Raw genomic sequence first — 19,899 nt, 5'->3', positions numbered from 1 at the left:
TAGCTCTCCTTTGGTATTTGCTCAATCTTTTGTTATGTGAGCAGGCCAGGCTGCACCTTAGGGTTAGAGTTTTTCACAGTCAAGTTTTGTTTTCCTCTTTCTGGCTATCCCACAGTTTGGGTTGGTATCTCACATTAGGTCCCTTACATAAGCATGCAACCCATGCCTCCCTGTCCAGCCCACACTCGCTGGTGGCAGACACGAGCGTCTGGGCTAGTTCTCCGCTGGGAGTTGTGGTTAGGTGCATATTCTGGGATTTCTTTTTTCCTTCCCCTCCCAGTTATGTTGCCCTCTGAGATTCCAAAACTCCCCACAGACCCACCAGTGAGAGGGTTTCCTGCTGTTTGGAAACTTCTCCTTCTTCAGGACTCCCTCCCCAGGTGAGGTCTCCATCCCTAACTCTTTGGTCTCTCTTTTTGTCTTTTATATTTTGCCCTACCTCCTTTCGAAGAGAATGGGCTGCCTTTCTGGGTGCCTGGTGTCCTCCGCCAGCATTCAGAAGTTGTTTTGTGCAAGTTGCTTAGCATTCAAATTGTCTTTGGATGAATCTGTGAGGGAGAGAGTGGTCTCCCCATCCTATTCCTCTGCCATCTTAGGACCGCCTCCACTAGTGAATTTTTATTCATTCCTCAAATCTCAGATCAAGTGTTACTTCTCTCTGTAGCATTCCTTACCTCCCACACCAAGAATGAGTGGAGCTAATAATTACAGATCAACCTGTCCCTTTACAATGGATTATAATCTCTCTGCAAACAGGGACTGGGTTCTACTCATATTTGAAACCCAGTGACTACCACAAAAATACTCCATAAATACTGCTCAACAAATTGAGTGAGTAATGGTTAGATCTAGAAACTTTTCTAGGATAGATCAGCATCTTCTCCCCTTGTGCACACATTTCTGTCCAGAGCTAATCCAAAATACCTGATTTTGGCCCAGGTCAAATCCCAAATTAGAAGATCTCTTGGGAAACACTCTACGCTTTGGGTCATCCCAATGAATGATCATTTCTTAGAGGAAAGGTTCAATAGTCCCAGATTATCAATATTACTATATAATTCAGTTCAGTTCAGAACTATGTAATTACTCACTAGCTATTTACAAGACAGTGAACCAAAGGTGCCCAGAAAAAGTTTTAATGCAGAATAACTCCCTTCTAGGACTTAAAACTTTGGGTCTATCTGATTCATAAGATCTTCCCTAAGTTTCTCTGATTAAAACTAAAATCCACAGCCTTTTAATAAGGTTGGAGGGTATCAACTATCCCCTCTATCACAGTGCCCCAATCAGCCACGGCATACAGAATGTACAAAAACCTAATATTATTATAACAGAGAAAATATACTGTTACATATGTATATGAGCTAAGACAACAACATACAATAGTATTTGGCACTGACAGGCTGGTATGGGCAAGGGCTGCTGAGAAGCTAAAATGCTTCCCTATTATATATATTTTACATTATATACTAGAGATTCTATTATTTTCCAATAGAGCTTAGAGATTCAAAATGCTGAGCAGGTTGTTGTTATCTGTTTTTGGAGTGGGGCAGGAGAAGATACAGAAGAAAAATAAGTAGAGACATAGACCAACAGGTGAAAAACTAAACAAAAGATGATTTCCCGAGAATATGCAGATTCAAAGGCTTTTACTTTCACAAAAAAGGAAACCATTTTAGAACAGTATCTTTAAAAAACTTTTGCCTTGAATTGACATTTCCTCCTTTATAATATACAATCACAAGTCCCTACCAGACTATGATTTGAATACCTTCTTTCCTCTCAATAAGTGAGAAATTCATTTTTTAAATAAATGAATAGCACATTTAAAAAAAAAAAAGGAATATATCTGCTCCTTTAGAAGGAAAGAATGAAAACAAAGTGGAGCCAGCAACAGGTGTCCTATAGCTCAAGGCAGCAGGTCAGTGTGAAACACATTTCTTTTGTTCTGAGAAATAAGCAGGTCTCTGAAAGCATTCTTCTCTGGTCCTCTCCAGAGTCCCAGGAACTTCTAAGACTTAGTAGTTATCTGGTCTGCTTTCATTACTGAGCTTTAGCAACTGTGGCATAAATCACCTCAAGAATATTATTCTTGAAATAAACTGATGCAGTATCTCACAGACAGATTATTTTAAATTAAGCATCTACTTTATTAAGCAAGACTTAATAGGATAGGGTGGGGGAGGTCCTCCTTTTATTTTCCTCAGATGTATTTCCTGATCTAAACTTTCCAAAGATTCGCAAGACACCAAACAGTTCATAAAATCATCGCCTTAACATGGATATCAGGAAGCAGCACAGTTGATTTGTACAAACTATGCTCACTTTCACTCAACAATTTAAAAAAATCCTAAAACTTAAAAAAAACACAAAAATTTGTTTGATAAAGTCCAATGAAAATTTATAGTATCAAACTATATAACAATGGCATTGAAATACATACTGAAATGTAATTTCTACCTTAAGTTTTGCATAGCAGTTCTGTAGATGGTCCATATCGCTTCCCAGTTTCAGATTCTGTGTTTCCACATTTTCCTGAGCTAGAAGGTTCTTCCGCTGAAGTACAAGTAGCTCATTCATGCAATTTAAAACAGCAACTATATTTAATTCTCTCTTTGTCTCTTTACCTTTGGAGTCTTCATATAATGAAGGAAAACCGAAAGTAGTCAATTCCTAGTAGGAGAAAATGTTTTCCTAAAAGTTGGTTACTGACAACTTAGTAAATAAACAAAAGACAGAAATCTCTTCTGAGAAAGAAAACTATCCTGAGATACTTAAGAGAGTAGTACCTATGCCAAAGGACAAAGAATTAAGAGACCTGGGCTCTTTCAGCCTCTGCTCTACAATTACCTGTGATCTGGAGTAGGCACTTAGGTTTCTACATGTAAAATAAGGGTAAGACTCCCCCCTGGCGGAGCTCCTGGAGTGATGAGGAAGCCAACTGGTTCCAGACAAAAGCATTCAGCTGGTATCTAGACTAGATGGTCACCAAGGTTCTCTACAAATCTAATACACGTCCCGGGCCAATATGTAACATACGTGTGCTTGACAAGTTTACCATTCTTATGTACTATTATATAACATGATTTCTGTTATTTATTGCATCTTACAAAAAAAGTTACCTGATCAAGATATGAGATACTTTGCTCAATATTCTCTTCTGTGCAAAAGGCACTAAAATAACTGTGCACATTTTTTGATAAAGGTATTGAAGAACATAGCACTTGCTGTGAGTATAAACTTGATGGAGACATCTTTGTTTCTGAGGTATATTGAGAGATAGTTTTGCTTTCTGAAAGAATCAATAAAAGGCATTTACATAAATAACTTGCAAAGAATGTATGCAAAGCTAATAACATGATCTTTATTACCAAAGATTCTGAATTACAGAAATATTGTTTTTTCAAATTAGTTTTTCAAATATTAATTTTTTTCAAAACCAGTTTTTTCAAAGCTGGTTTCTGTACAAAAACTATATAATATTTTCCAAAAAATATACAATAAAGTGGTTACTCTTAGAAAGCATATTAAGTTGCAATATTCTATCTTAAAAATTAACAGTACTTTAGATTTATAAAACTGTTAGGCAAAACCTACTTGTCTATGCACTCAAACTTTATGTGATTAAAATAAATCAGAGAAATATACTGAAGTAGCCAATTAATTTATTTCAAACGCAGAAAAATCTCCTCCTCAAGTAATCAACTATTCAGCCAAAGCACTTAACCCTACTAATTAGGTACAATTCTTAGCTCTCCCTTATGATTTTACTAAAGAAAGATGAAAATTATATATTTTACTCCTATTTATGTCTCTCTCTAGGTACACCTTCAATATTTATGGTAATTACAGTATCACTGAAAATTAACCTGCGCAATTACTGTTCTAGCTTCCAACCATTCTAAACTCTGTTACCTGAAGACAGACCTGGATCTGTAACGGTCATCCAATCTCCCATAGCAATCACCAGAGCCAGGATACCTGAGGAACCAATTCAGCAGTGACACATTCACCCCAACTGCTGTCAGTCTTCTATGTAGGCATTTCCTTAGAAAACAAATCACAGAATAAGAGCATCGAATTAAACATGTGAAAGCAAATATAAAGTCAATGTGTCAGAAATAGTCATATGTGCTTCAAACCAGAAGGATTCTGTACTACTCTCACGTACTATCATATAGAACACAGGAAAGCATAATAATAAAAACTCTGTGTTTGTGTGTGTGTGTAAGTTCAGTTCAGTAGTTGCTCAGTCATGTCCAACTCTTTGCAACTGCATGGACTGCAGCACACCAGGCCTCCCTGTCCATTAGCAACTCCCGGAGTTTACTCAAACTCATGTCCATTGAGTCGGTGATGCCATCCAACCATCTCATCCTCTGTCATCCCCTTCTCCTCCCACCTACAAACTTTCCCAGCATCAGGGTCTTTTCCAATGAGTCAGTTCTTCCCATCAGGTAGCCAAAGTATTGGAGTTTCAGCTTCACCATCAGTCCTTCCAATGAATATTCAGGACTGATTTCCTTTAGGATGGACTGGTTGGATTTCCTTAAGTCCAAGGGACTCTCAAGTGTCTTCTCCAACACCACAGTTCAAGGTTCCAGTTTGTGCTTCATCCAGCCCAGCGTTTCACATGATGTACTCTGCATGTAAGTTAAATAAGCAGGGTGACAATATACAGCCTTGACGTACTCCTTTCCTGATTTGGAACCAGACTGTTGTTCCATGTCTAGTTCTCACTGTTGCTTTCTGACCTCCATACAGATTTCTCAAGAGGCAGGTCAGGTGGTCTTGTAGGAATGGCAAACCACTTCAGTATTCTTGCCTTGAGAACCCCATGAACAGTATTAACAGTGTGTGTGTAAGGATCAAAGTTAAAAGGCTTCTCAAGTTATAGTAAGGTATTCACATTACTTCGCATATACAAAGTACATGATCTGACTCACAATATAAATCTAAGGTACAGAATTGTACTAGAATATTGGAGTGGGTTACCATTTCCCACTCCAGGGGATCTTCCCAACCTAGGGATCAAACCCGTGTCTCTTGCATCTCCTGCACTGGCAGGTGGATTCTTTACCACTGAGCCACCTGGAAAGCCCTAATAAGTACTTCCAAATTATATCCTTTAAAGCAAAATTCCTACTTTACTTTACTTCTTTGAAAAGAAAAAAATTTCTTGGCCAGCATTCCCATTTTTTGTTTGCAGTTTTTACTAACTATATTAGCAAAACTTTTAATTAATGTTGGGATGGATGCAGTGAAATGAATACTCCCATACACTGCTCTCCAGAAACATTAGATCAATTTATACTACTACCAGGCAATTTGACAATATATATCAAAGTCTTAACAATGAAAATAAATTTTGATCCAGAAATTCCACTTTCAAAACTTAATCCTAAAATAACATTTTCCACAAAGATTCACCAACATATTGTTCCTTATAATATGAAAAAGACAGAAATCACTTATATGTTCCACAGTAGGAGATTGGTTACATAATCCATTTATATGCTGGAACACTGTGCATCCTTTAAACACAATCATTCAGAATTAGAGTGGCTAACAAATACACAAAAGGCAAGAAAGGTGTATGAATCAAGTAGACTAAGTATAAGAAACACATAAACTTTTTAGTCTACCATTCATACTTCTATTTTTCTACAGAGACAACAGAAGCAGTAAATATTTCTCCACTATAAAAAATTCAAGTGAAATTATAAATGGCAACTGGAAATTGATTTCAAGGTCAGGGACAGGAGAAGAGAGGTGAAGATGGGAGGCTAGCTGGAGAACACATGTCAACACTTTGGACAGCTGCTTCCCAGCCTCAAGAAACTGTGGCCAAGAGAGAAAGCAACTGTATTGGTACATCATTTCATTTTGAGAGATGTTGAGATGCTGGATTTCTCCATGAAATCTCCAAATAATATTAGCAGCTAATTACAAACATATGCAAGCTACCCTGTGCAAAGGCGGAATGGCTAGAAGGGGGAGATCAGAGCACCACACATTTTGATCTGCGAGGTGGTTACTTAGGTACACATATCAGTACAATTCGTCAAGTGGTACATTTAAGACCTGTGCACTTGACTGAACAGAAGTTATACCTCAAACACTACCATTTTTTAATAAGCCAAATAAAATGTGTCTTTAGGTCAGATCTGGACTGTAGATGGAGAGTTTTACCATACCACCTCTCTTTTGAATACTAAAGATGTGGGAGAATATTCACAATATGATGTTAAAGTGAGACGAAATCTTTCATTCATTCAGTAAAATTTTAACTGTGCTACTACACGCTAGCATGCTTTAAGGCATAGGGAAAGCCCTGCTCTCAGAAGTCCACATTCTGGTGGGATAGAAATAGATCAGAAGTAAGCAATAAATTACAGTAACTTCACATTCACTGTGATGAGAATAAGGAAAATAAAACACTAATCAGAGTATGGGGAGGGAATATCTGGATCAGTCAAGGAAGGCTGCACTGAGATGCTGATGTCTGAACTGAGACCTAAATGATACGGAATCATCAACCACAAAAAATAGCCAATGACCAGAGAAGCCCAGGTGGAGAAAACAGCACATACAAAAATCCAAGATGGAAAGAACTTGGTACATATGAAAAACATAAAAACAACCAGTATACCTGAAGCACAGTAACAGATGTACAAAGTTGGATTTCCTCTAAACTGCAATGAAAAGCTCTCAAAGCGGTTTAGGCAGGAAAGCAACATGATCCCCTTTAGGCTTTAAAAAATATCATTATGGCCACTCTGCCCTATGAGATTACAGGGGGGCAATAGTGGGCACTGAAGAAATCAAGCTACTGCAATAATTCAGGCAAGGAGACCAGAGTTACAGTATGTCTCTTCAGTGAAAGAAGAGACACATGGATAAATTAAGGATGTGTCCTGGAGACAGAACCTTCAGGATTTATAGATGGATTGAAACAAGGGCAAAAGAGAGATGACAATTCCTAGATCACACAGCAACATAAAATATATACTTATGCAATTCACAATTATGTGATATCACATATCACAATTACATGATAAAATGTCACATATTATACACATAACATTATGATGTCACACATATACATAGAAGGTTTTCTAGTCTGGCACTGATCTTTTGCTATTTTGCCACTCATGTGTTTTGGGAAGAACACCTCGAACTCTTGTACTTTCCAATGACCTTAAATGGGTGTCCTCAGCAACAGGAAGAACAGGATGAGAGTTGAATCGGCACTGAGAAAGAAAAATGATCTCACTTTTGGTTTTCAGAAATAGTAGCTATAAGCAAAACAGAATCCAAGGGATAATAAACCCAACGATTCCAACCTGGCTCTGGTTTGGGTAAGTTTAACTTCTCTAAGTCCTAGTTTCCTCACTGGTAAATTGCCATTATCTTCCAAGGATTGAGATGATGCACATAAAATATTTATTTAGCAACTGCCTGGCATATGGGACACATGTAATTAGTATCAGTTGTTATCATTATCATCCCAACATGGATCTGGTTGGTATAAATGACAGGCTTCTAAAACCTATAACAAAATGCATTGCTGCTCTCAGTAAGACTTCAACATAAATCCTCAGAAGATCTGAGACACACCATTAGAAAACATAACACTGGCTCTAAGTGCATTTTCTCCTCATACAGAAAGATTACTAAACACCAAAATGCATCTACTACAATTGTTGTTGTTCAGTTGCTAACTCGTGTGCAACTCTTTGCAACCCCACGGACTACAGCACACCAGGCTTCCTTTTCCTCCACTATCTTCCGGAGTTTCCTCAAGTTCATGCCCATTGAGTCTATGATCTACTACATATCCACACTTTAAAACTGTAATTTAAGTCAGTTACTCTTAACTGTGTGTTTAGCTCTCCAATGTCTACAGGTTTCAACAGTAAATTGTTCCCTGTCCTGTTAAAAACAAAAACATAGATGCAAAATATTCAGGTCGTTAAATATCCAAAGTGAAAACCAAAACTATTCTATTCAATGAGGCACCAAATTAAGCACACCGAGGCTTGTGATAAAATGTCACCTAGCCAGTCTTTTCAAGAACAGAGACTACACATCAATATGCATCCTAAAAGAGAATAATTTATGCAAAGTATTCTATACTTGTCTCCTGAGAAACCTGTATGAGGGTCAAGAAGCAATAGAATCAGACATGGAACAACTGACTGGTTCAAAATTGGGAAAGGAGTACGTCAAGGCTGTATATTGTCATCTGCTTAGTTAAATTATATGCAGGGTGAGTTCAGTTCAGTCACTCAATCATGTCCGTATCTTTAGGACTCCATGGACTGCAGCACACCAGGCTACCCTATCAATCACCAATTCCCGGAGCTTACTCAAACTCACGTCCATCAAGTTGGTGATGCCATCCAACTATCTCATCCCTCCATCGCCCCCTTCTCCTCCCACCTTCAATCTTTCCAGCATCAGGGTCTTGTCCAATGAGACAGTTCTTCCCATCAGGTGGCCTAAGTATTGGAGTTTCAGCTTCACCATCAGTCCTTCCAATGAATATTCAGGACTGATTTCCTTTAGGATGGACTGGCTAGATCTCTTTGCAGTCCAAGGGACTCTCAGGAGTCTTCTCCAACATCACAGTTCAAAAGCATCAATCAGAACTAACCTTTCTTTATAGTCCAACTCTCACATCCATACATGACCACTGGAAAAACCATAGTTTTGTCTAGATGGACCTTAATTGGCAAAGTAATGTCTGCTTTTTAATATGCTGCCTAGGTTGATCATAGCTTTTCCTCCAAGGAACAAGCGTCTTTTAATTTCATGGCTGCAGTCACCATCTGCAGTGATTTTGGAGCAAAAAAAAAATAAAGTCTGTCATGGTTTTCACTGTTTCCCCATTTATTTGCCATGAAGTGATGGGACAAGATACCATGATCCTAAGTTTTCTGAATGTTGAATTTTAAGCCAACTTTTTCACTCTCCTCTTTCACTTTCACCAAGAGGCTTTTTAGCTCTTCTTTGCTTTCTGCCATAAGGGTGGTGTCATCTGCCTATCTGAGGTTATTGATATCTTTGCTGGCAATCCTGATTCCAAAATGTGCTTCATCCAGCCCAGCATCTCTCATGATGTACTCTGCAAGTAAGTTAAATAAGCAGGGTGTCAATATACAGCCTTGACATACTCCTTTCCCAATTTGGAACCAGTCCATTGTTCCATGTATGGTTCTAACTGCTGCTTCTTGACCTGCACACAGATTTCTCAGGAGGCAGGTAAGGTGGTCTGGTATTCCCATCTCTTTCAGAATTGTCCACAGTTTATTGTGATCCACACAGTCAAAGGCTTTGGCATAGTCAATAAAGATGATGTTTTTCTGGAACTCACTTGCTTTTTCGATGAACCAGTGGATGTTGGCAAATTGTTCTCTGGTTCCTCTGCCTTTTCTAAATCCAGCTTGAACATCTGGAAGTTCACGATTCACATACTCTTGAAGCCTGGCTTGGAGATTTTGAGTATTAATTTGCTAACATGTGAGATGAGTTGTGCAGTAGTTTGAACATTCTTTGGCATTGCCTTTCTGTGGGATGGAATGAAAACTGACCTTTTCCAGTCCTGTGGCCACTGCTGAGTTTTCCAAATTTGCTAGCATATTGAGTGTAGCACTTTCACAGCATCATCTTTTAGGATTTGAAATAGCTCAACTGGAATTCCATTACTTCCACTAGCTTTGTTCGTAGTGACGCTTTCTAAGACTTCACATTCCAGGATGTCTGGCACTGGGTGAGTGATCACACCATTGTGATTATCTGGGTCAGGAAGATCTTTTTGTATAGTTTCTGTGTATTCTTGCCACCTCTTCTTAATATCTTCTGCTTCTGTTAGGTCCATCCCATTTCTGTCCTTTATTGTGCTCATCTTTGCATGAAATGTTCCCGTGGTATCTCTAATTTTCTTGAAGAGATCTCTAGTCTTCCCCATTCTATTGTTTTCCTCTATTTCTTTGCATTGATCACTGAGGAAGACTTTCTTATCTCTCCTCGCTATTCTTTGGAACTCTGCATTCAAATGGATATATCTTTCCTTTTCTCCTTTGCCTTTAGCTTCTCTTCTTTTCTAAGCTATTTGTAAGGACTCCTTAGACAACCATTTGCTTTTTTGCATTTCTTTTTCTTAGGGATGGCCTTGATCACTGCCTCCTATACAATGTCACAAATCTCCATCCGTATAGTTCAGGCACTCTATCAGACCTAATTCCTTGATTCTATTTGTTGCTTCAACTGTATAATCATAAGAGATTTAATTTAGGCCATACCTGAATGGTCTAGTGGTTTTCCCTATTTTCTTCAGTTTAAGTTTGAATTTAGCAATAAGGAGTTCATGATCTGAGCCAGAGTCAGCTCACGGTCTTGTTTTTGCTGACTGTATAGAGCTTCTCCATCTTTGGCTGCAAAGAATATAATCAACCTGATTTCGGTGTTGACCATCTGGTGATGTCCCTGTGCATAGTCTTCTCTTGTGGTGCTGGAAGAGGGTGTTTGCTATGACCAGTACATTCTCTTGGCAAAACTTAGCCTTTGCCCTGCTTCATTCTGTACTCCAAGGCCAAATTTGCCTGTTACTCCAATTATTTTTTTACTTCCTACTTTTGCATTCCAGTCCCCTATAATGAAAAGGACATCTTTTTTGTTTGTTAGTTTTAGAAGGTCCTGTAGGTCTTCATAGAACCATTCAACTTCAGCTTCTTCAGGATTACTGGTTGGGGCATAGACTTGAATTACTGTGATACTGAATGGTTTGTCTTGGAAATGAACAGAGATCATTCTGTTGTTTTTGCGATTGCACCCAAGTATGGCATTTCAGACTCTTTTGTTAACTATGATGGCTACTCCATTTCTTCTAAGGGATTCTTGCCACAGTAGTAAATACAATGGTCATCTGAGTTAAATTCACCCATTCCAGTCCATTTTAGTTCACTGATTCCTAAAATGTTGATGTTAACTCTTGCCATCTCCTGTTTGACCACTTCCAACTTACCTTGATTCATGGACCTAACATTCCAGGTTCCTATGCAATATTGCTCTTTACAGCATTGGACTTTACTTCCATCACCAGTCACATCCACAACTGGGTGTTGTTTTTGCTTTGGCTCCATCCTTCATTCTTTCTGGAGTTACTTCTTCACTGTTCTCCAGTAGCATACTGTGCACCTACCAACCTGTGGAGTGCATCTTTCAGTGTCCTATCTTTTTGCCTTTTCATACTGTTCATGGGGTTCTCAAGGCAAGAATACTGATGTTGTTTGCCATTCCCTTCTCCAGTGCTCCAGTGAACCACATTTTGTCAGACCTCTCCACCATCACCCATCTATCTTGGGTGGCCCTACACAGCATGGCTCATGGTTTTACTGAATTAGACAAGGCTGTGGTCCATGTAATCAGTTTGACTAGTTTTCTGTAATTGTGGTTTTCATTTTGTCTGATGGATAAGGATAAGAGGCTTATGAAAGTTTCCTGATGGGAAAGACTAACTGAGGGGGAAACTGCACCTTGTTCTGATGGGCGGTGCCATGCTCAGTAAATCTTTAATTCAATTATATGCAGAGTACATGTGAAATGCCAGGATGGATGAAGCACAAGCTGGAATCAAGATTGCCAGCAGAAATATTAACAACCTCAGATATGCAGATACCACCACCCTTATGGCAGAAAGCAAAAAGGAAGTAAAGAGCCTCTTGATGAAGGTGAAAGAAGAGAGTGAAAAAGTTGGCTTAAAACTCAACATTCAAAAAAGCAAAGATCATGGTATCCAATCCCATCACTTCATGGCAAACAGATGGAGAAACAATGGAAACAAGTGACAGACTTTATTTTTCTGGGCTCCAAAATCACTGCAAATGGTGACTGCAGCCATGAAATTAAGACACTCTGCTCCTTGGAAGAAAAGCTATGATCAACCTACACAGCATTTTAAAAAGCAGAACCATTACTTTGCCGACAAACGTCCATCTAGTCAAAGCTATGGTTTTTCCAATAGTCATGTACGGATGTGAGAGTTGGACTATAAAGAAAGTTGAGCACCAAAGAACTGATGCTTTTGAACCGTGGTGTTGGAGAAGACTCTTGAGAGTCCCTTGGACTGCAAGGAGATCCAACCAGTCCATCCTAAGGAAATCAGTCCTGAATATTCACTGGAAGGACTTTTGCTGAAGCTAAAACTCCAATACTCTGGCCACCTGATGTGAAGAACTGACTCACTGGAAAAGACCCTGATGTTGGGAAAGACTGAAGACAGCAGAAGGAGATGACAGAGGATGAGATAGTTGGATGACATCACTGACTCTATGGACATGAGTTTGAGCAATCTCTGGGAGTTGGTGTCAGACAGGTAAACCTGGCGTTCTGCAGTTCATGGGGTAGCAAAAAGTCTGACACGATTGAGCAACTGAAATGAACTGAATCTATAACCCCCAATTCTCTTTATATAGCATGGATTAGAGTAGCTGCTTAAATTCCCAAAACCATGAGTGAATTTTATGAGCAAGACGTAAAGATTAAGAATTCAATATCTTGTGAAAGATACTTCATTCATTTAAGATGGATGGGAACAGTCATGAAATAAAGAAAAAAAATCTATAAAGTAACCCATAAATAAGAATTTTTTCTCCTATACATCAGAAAGACATAGTTTTGTTCCTTCCTAGTGAATAACATATATATAGGCACATAATAAACTTTAGCATTTCAAGTACTCCTCAATGTACATTCCAATAAATCTTCATAAGAGAAAAGCTTACTAATTGCAGTAAAATTGCAAACTTTAGTAAAAATGTTATCTCACTATTTCTGAAGAACTACTTTGGCATCCATCTATGTGCTATGGGCCCCAAGTACAATGCCATATACCTCAGTATAAAATAAGCAAGGGTAATCTGGTCTTTTCTGGGTGGATTATGCTGAAGTCAAGAATTATCAGGTAGCCACTTTTTAGGTCAGAATCCTGGCAGAAAATTGAGAAGCAGTGAGACAGCATATTAAAAAGCAGAGACATTACTTTGTCAACAAAGGTCTGTCTAGTCAAGGCTAGGTTTTTCCGGTAGTCATGAATGGATGTGAGAGGTGGACTATAAAGAAAGCTGAGTGCCCAAGAATTGATGCTTTTGAACTGTGGTGTTGGAGAAGACTCTTGAGAGTCCCTTGGACTTCAAGATCCAACCAGTCCATCCTAAAGGAAATCAGTCCTGGGTGTTCTTTGAAAGGACTGATGGTGAAGCTGAAACTCCAATACTTTGGCCACCTGATGTGAAGAGCTGACTCATTTGAAAAGACCCTGATGCTGGGAAAGATTGAGGGCAGGAGGAGAAGGGGATGACAGAGGATGAAATGGTTGGATGGCATCACCGACTCAATGGACATGGGTTTGGGTAAACTCCGGGAGCTGGTGATGAACAGGGATGTCTGGTGTGCTGTGGTTCATGGAGTTTCAAAGAGTTGGACACAACTGAGCGACTGAAGTGAACTGTACTGAGACAGTTGAACATAACGATTTATACTGTTTCTGAAAGAAAATAAGGATTTTAGTAAGTTTCCAAAAAGACATCTATCACTCTTCATGTCAAATTATTGTCTTTCATATGTATTTATCTATATTACAGATAGGAAGCTCGGCCTCAAGGGAGTCAACAGGACTGCGTGAGGTCACACTTGTAAGGGGTTGTGAAGTTCAGCTCAGCTGCTCAGTTGTGTCTGACTCTTGAAGCCTAGACACAAATCTCCACCTTTAAACTGGTGCTCCTCACTCTACCATTCAGTCATGCAACACCGTACACACAAATCCATCAAGTACTCTATGTTAAAAGGAGAATATAATTAAAGATTTTCATCAAGGTTCTTTAAAAGACTGAGTACCTCTAATTCATTTCAAATGATTCCACTCAGAACATACAATTCTTAAAGGATCTTACCTACTATTTAAGTTGAGGTACACTTCTAAACTTCTCCTCTGCTGTGCTACGAACAATAGCTTTTTACTCATTTATGAACACTTTGCTTTAAAAAGGCATAAAGACAATGCCTAGAAATGAGATCAGTTCCACAGAAAGTTTAATGAGGGTGGAAATAAGTCATTTTACCATTTATCCCTAAAATATTAAGACATAATCAAATACAAGTTTATGGATCTTTAGCAAGAACATTTGTGGTTCTAGGTTAATTACATGTGTTTTTTCAAATAGAAATGTTCCTTGCCTGGTTCTTCTTCCTTCTTCCCCAAAGACTCAGGGCTGCACAATATATATCAACCACTTATAGAATTTTGGGGTAGGCAGCCTGTAGGATACAGTCATTCCTGTATACACCTTTAGATTGTTCTGTTCCTTCAGAGTGGGCTATATTTAGTGACTACCTTCCAACAAACAGAATTTGCCTGCAGTACAAATTGGCTTTGATCCCTGGGTTGGGAAGATTCCCCTGGAGAAGGGAATGGCTACCCACTCCAGTGTTCTAGCCTAGGAAATCCAAAGGACAGAGGAGCCTGGCACACTACAGTCCACAGGGTCTCAAAGAGTCAGAAACGACTGAGCGACTAACACTTTCACACATTCACTCACTCAAGGTATCATGGATCCCTCTTTCTGGGGAAAGAAAGCTGTCATAACTGTCCTGTTGCGAGCAGCCCCATGAAAGGCCAATGTGGCAAGGAACCAATGCCTCCAGCCAACAGTTAGTGAGGGCTCGAGGCCAGCCAGGAGCCATGCCGAGTGAGTCTGGAAGTAGATCCTCCCCAGTCAAGCCTTGAGATGCCTGCAGCCTTGGCCAACACCTACAGCAGCGTAGTGAGAGACCCTGGGCCAGAGTCACCCAGCTAAGTGGCACCAGCTATGTGGCACCCAGATGGAAAAAAACTTGGAGACAAATGACTTATTTTAAGCTGTTAAATTCTGGAGTAATGTATTATGCAGCAATAGATAAACACTAGTTTATATACACATATATGTATTACATTTCTGAGTCCCTTCCATAATTATGTTTCCTACTGAAACATAACTAAAGTGATACCATGCACAACAAAAGCAACTCATCAGGTTTATGACAATGATACCATGCAGTATTACAACGAATCATTGCATATAATTTTAGCTCACTAGTTCATGAACTTCTAAACTAGGGTGGGAAATGTATTCATCTTTGTATCCAACAGCTCCTGAAACACAGCAGGCGCTCAAGCAGGCGTCCATAACATGAACCAAGTCCCACGTCTGGTACACTCACTTTGGCCTGTGAACGCCACTTTTGCTTTCTTCTTTCACCTGCCCCCAAACTAATATTTCTTCAAAGCCCAGCTCACCCACCATCATCCTGTTCACATAGTCCAAGGAACTCTATTCTCTGGGTCCTTCTAGTTTATTTCACTTTTCCCATCTAGACTCCTGAGTCACATTCTCCACTTCTGTACCCACCTCCCATTTTAGTAGAATAATCAACGAATACCCAAGTAAATAACTGATGATAAATTAGCATATTCATTCCAGCAAGCAAAAGTGGATAAACAAAAACAGCAATGGAAGAGAAGCACAAGATGTGAGTCCTTTAGAGAAAAGAACTACTCTTCATCATCTCCCAAATCTCTCCTAACACTTCTACCCACGGAAAGAGAGCTTGGCAGAAACCTAAGTGATGTTTTGATTACAAGATTTCCTTCACACAGTACACTATTTTAAGTGTTCTTTTCAAGTTCACTTGAAATTCAAACTTGAGAAGACACAACTGCCTACTTAATCAGAGTCCTAAGACAAACTTCAATCAAGGGTGAGAAAATATTGCTTTTTTCATTATACAAGAAGGTAGTAACATGATACTATCTGGGCTTCTAAACATTACACAGGATTTTCCACAAATAACCAACTAAAGTCTTTGCTAAAATCTCACAAAGTGAGAGCTACCCAACTTTGGGTTAAGAAAATAAAATTCTTAAAACGAAGTCTTTAAACATTAGTCCTTACAAATTCAGCCATAAAACTTTAGAATTTAGTTATCTGCATACTTTAATAAATGCTATTACTCTCAAAAACAAATACTTTATGATTACTCAGAAAAATACAATGTCCTACTATGATTTTATTCCAAAGTAAACTATAGCTTTCAGTTCAATTATTAATACCTGTTACCTTACACAAAACTATTCAGATATGCATATCAGTACAGATAAATACTAAATTCAACTTCTTAGAATCTGCTTTTTACAAATTTAAAATCTAAATGATTTCATCTGAGTGGCATAATAGTATAGATCTCTCCACAGAAATAAATTCTTCTCCATAAATTAAATTTTAATATATATTTGAATGGCTGAAACTCAAAATTTGATATCCCTTTAATCACCCTCCCTGTTGCTGAGTTTGTGGCTCTGAGGACCTACAGTTGGGGACACAGTGCAAATACTGTGAGCCTCGCAGGCCTGGGGCAGACAGGTCATATCCTGACCAAGTCTCTCTCAGCTGGTTTCCTCACACAGAACAGGGCGATACTACCTACTTTGTAGGGTGGTTATGGGTATTTAGTGACATAAGTGGTAAAAACTAAGTACCAAATACCTAGGGAACTGATCTAACACACACATCAGGTGCTGTTCTCAATGCTTTAAAACCTTACGAAGGCAACCTTCACAAAACCCTGAGTCATCACATTATTTCCCCTTTCAGTGATAAGGGACATGAAGTACAGAAAAGCTAGGTAACTTGCCCAAGGTCACACAGCGGGCAAGTGGCAGAATCGGAGGCTACTGCCCACTCCACACTCCAGAGCCCAGGTTGCTGCTTCACAGATGAGAGGCCCAAGAACAGTATCTGCTACCACCACTCATTAGAGCATTTGGGCAAAACTGCACAAAATAGTGTGCAGACACAAACTGCAGGAAAATTTTTCATGTGTATCCTTTTGAGCTGAGGGATACAATTGCCATGAAGCTCCAAGTCAGAATCCTCCATTAGAAAGCTACCCTCTTAGCAGCTTAGGGAGCAGGAAGCTATACCAATCCCTTATAAACACCTTGACCCAGATACTGCTGCAGAATGAGAAACAGTACTTAAACACAGGGTCCAAAGTCAGACTACCTGGTTTCAAACTCAGTTCCAGCACTTACAAGGTAAGTGGCTCTGAACAGAAATCTCTGGACCTCATTTTCTTTATCTGCAAAAGGAGAGTAAAACCAATCTTTACCTCAAAGGATTATGATAAAAAATCCAAATTAAATAATTATAGTTAAGTAATAAACTTAGCTTTAAATTTACTTGATAACTTTATTAAATAAGTATATTCATGCAAAGGACTTAAAACAGGGTCCTGGGTATATGGTAAGTGCTCAATAAATGTTAGCTATTAGATATTTTACTAATTTGGAATATTTCCATGATATTTTATAAGTTAAAAAAAAAGGCTGCAGGACAATAACATGATCTTATTTGGTCTTTTTAAAAAAATCTAAAGAATGTTCAAACTACCATACAATTGTGCTCATTTCACATGCCAGCAAGGTCCTTCAAGGTAGGCTTCAACAGTTCGTGAACCGAGAACTTCTCGATGTATAAGCTGGATTTAGAAAAGACAGAGGAACCAGAGATCAAACTGCAAACATTCGTCATATTACAGAAAAAGCAAGGGAATTTAGGAAAAACACCTACTTCTGCTTCACTGATGAGGCTAAAGCTTTTGACTATGTGAATCACAACTAACTGAAAAACTTCTAAAGAGATGGGAATACCAGACCACCTTACCTGCCTCTTGAGAAACCTGCATGCGGGTCAGGAAGCAAGTTAGAGATGGACATGGAACAACAGACTGGTTCAAAATTGGGAAAGAAGTACATCAAGGCTGTATACTGTCACCCTGCTTATATAACTTCTATGCAGAGTACATCATGAGAAATGCCAGGCTGAATGAATCACAAGCTGGAATGAAGATTGCCAGCAGAAATATCAACAACCTCAGATACTCAGATGATACCACCCTAATGGCAGAAAGCAAAGAAGTAAAGAGCCTCTTGATGAAGGTGAAAGAGGAGAGTGAAAAAGTTGGCTTAAAACTCAACACTCAAAAAACTAAGATCATGGCATCTGGTCCCATCACTTCATGGCAAATAGATGGGATAAAAGTGGAAACAGTAGCAGATTTTATTTTCTTGGGCTCCAAAATCACTGCTGATGGTGACTGTAGCCACGAAATTAAAAAACACTTACTCCTTGGAAGAAAAGCCATGAAAAACCTAAATAGCATGCTAAAAAGCAGAGACATCACTTTGCCAACAAAGGCCCATAGAGTTAAAGCAAGGTATTTCCAGTAGTCATGTATGGATGTTGAGAGTTGGACCATAAAGAAGGTTGAGCACCAAAGAATTGATGCTTTTGAACTGTGGTGTTGGAGAAGACTCATCTTGAGAGTCCCTTGGACTACAAGGAGATCCAACCAGTCAATCCTAAAGGAAATCAACCCTGAATATTCACTAGAAGGACTGATGCTGAAGCTCCAATACTTTGGCCATCTGATGTGAAGAGCTGACTCATTGGAAAAGACCCTGAGGCTGGGAAAGACTGAAGGTAAAATAAAAGGAGAAGGAGATGACAGAGGATGAGATGGTTGGATGGACATGAGTTTGAGCAAACTCCAAGAGATAGTGAAGGACAGGGAAGCCTGGCGCATTACAGTCTATGGGGTTGCGATTGAAACAACAACAATATACGAATGTATATACACGTATAAGTTTTGCCCTGTGAAGTTTGTATAAGAACAGAAAAAATTAGAAGACAAGACCAAGACCAACCTGGGAGTAGAAAAGAGGACAAGGGCAGGACATCCATCCCCTTCACAATGTATTTTCACACACAAAGGTATTATGAGTAATCTCTTTTTTTGCGCCTTCCAAATTTTCTATAAGTGAATGTGTTTTTCATATAATGAGAAATAAAATCCACATTTTAAAAAGGCAATTACAGAGATAAGCAGAGAAAATGGGGGAGAGTAGCACCAAAACTCACCAAAACTAAAAGCAGAATGGCATGTGTGATAAAAAATATAAAACATTTATCTTCAGACTAATCAGTTAAGCTGCACTATCAACACACAAAGGCAAACGGCCCTGAAGGGCAAAAATTGATTAGAAATATACAAATGTCCTAGAGTTATTCAGACAGTCAATTATGTAAGTGAAACAGAACTTTACCAGAGGTCATTAGTTTGAAGTTTTAGATGGCAACCCAGCAGTCCACAAAAGTTTGAAATTCGTAAGTCTTTCTACTCATCAATTATGCTTCTAGGCATCTATTACCACATAGTCAATCATGCAACTTAGCAAGCATGACATATAAGAACACTGCTGACTACAGCTTTATTTTTAATGGCAAGAAATTGGAGAAAATTTAAATATTAATAAGGAGGGAATTCCCTGGCGGTCCAGTGGTTAGGACTCCATGCCTCCACTGCAGGGGGCCCTGATCTGGGAATTAAGATCCCACAAGCCCCATGACGCAGCCAAATGAATGAATGAATAAATATCAATAGAGAAACAGTTAAAAATCAATATATATGGTACAGTCAGAAGAAGGGGTACTCTGGGATTAATAAAGTGAAGTAGATTTGCATGTATAGTGTGAAAAAAAGTGATGAAAAACAAAAATATTTTGATTACCGTTTTTTGCTAATTATCTAAATACATTTAGGAGAATAGTATGGAAACGTTGTGAACTGTTAGTAAGGACAGCCCTGGGGAATGGGATGCCTGGGTGTAGTGAGGCGTGGGCCAGTGTTTTCACTTCTACAGCACACCTTTACATAGCTGGATATTCCAGGGCATGTACTGTTCTGCAACATTTTTAGAGGCAGTGGATTTATGCACGGTTAGTGAGGCAATATGGATGC

The 19,899-nt window shown here is 38.9% G+C and overlaps 1 protein-coding gene across 15 annotated transcripts in view; it reads right to left on the bottom strand.

The window, feature by feature from the left end:
• Window positions 1-19,899, bottom strand: part of LOC122436762 (SSX family member 2 interacting protein) — a 55,415-nt gene that overhangs the window by 24,202 nt on the left and 11,314 nt on the right. For 10 of the 15 annotated variants that reach the window (XM_043460812.1, XM_043460818.1, XM_043460820.1 and 7 more), the window contains 3 exons: window positions 3,916-4,047; window positions 3,123-3,292; window positions 2,461-2,673 (listed from right to left, as the gene is read on the bottom strand). In XM_043460812.1, coding sequence (XP_043316747.1) covers window positions 2,461-2,673; window positions 3,123-3,292; window positions 3,916-3,958 — 426 coding nt within the window. In that variant the 5' untranslated portion in view covers window positions 3,959-4,047. Of the gene's footprint in view, window positions 1-2,460; window positions 2,674-3,122; window positions 3,293-3,915; window positions 4,048-7,200; window positions 8,377-19,899 lie in introns of those variants that run through there. The other 5 variants (XM_043460815.1, XM_043460823.1, XM_043460816.1 and 2 more) reach the window with 5 other exon arrangements.

Source organism: Cervus canadensis, chromosome 2 (genome assembly GCF_019320065.1).
Source record: "Cervus canadensis isolate Bull #8, Minnesota chromosome 2, ASM1932006v1, whole genome shotgun sequence".
Classification (NCBI taxonomy): domain Eukaryota; kingdom Metazoa; phylum Chordata; class Mammalia; order Artiodactyla; family Cervidae; genus Cervus; species Cervus canadensis.
This window is presented reverse-complemented; position numbering and strand designations above follow the sequence as displayed.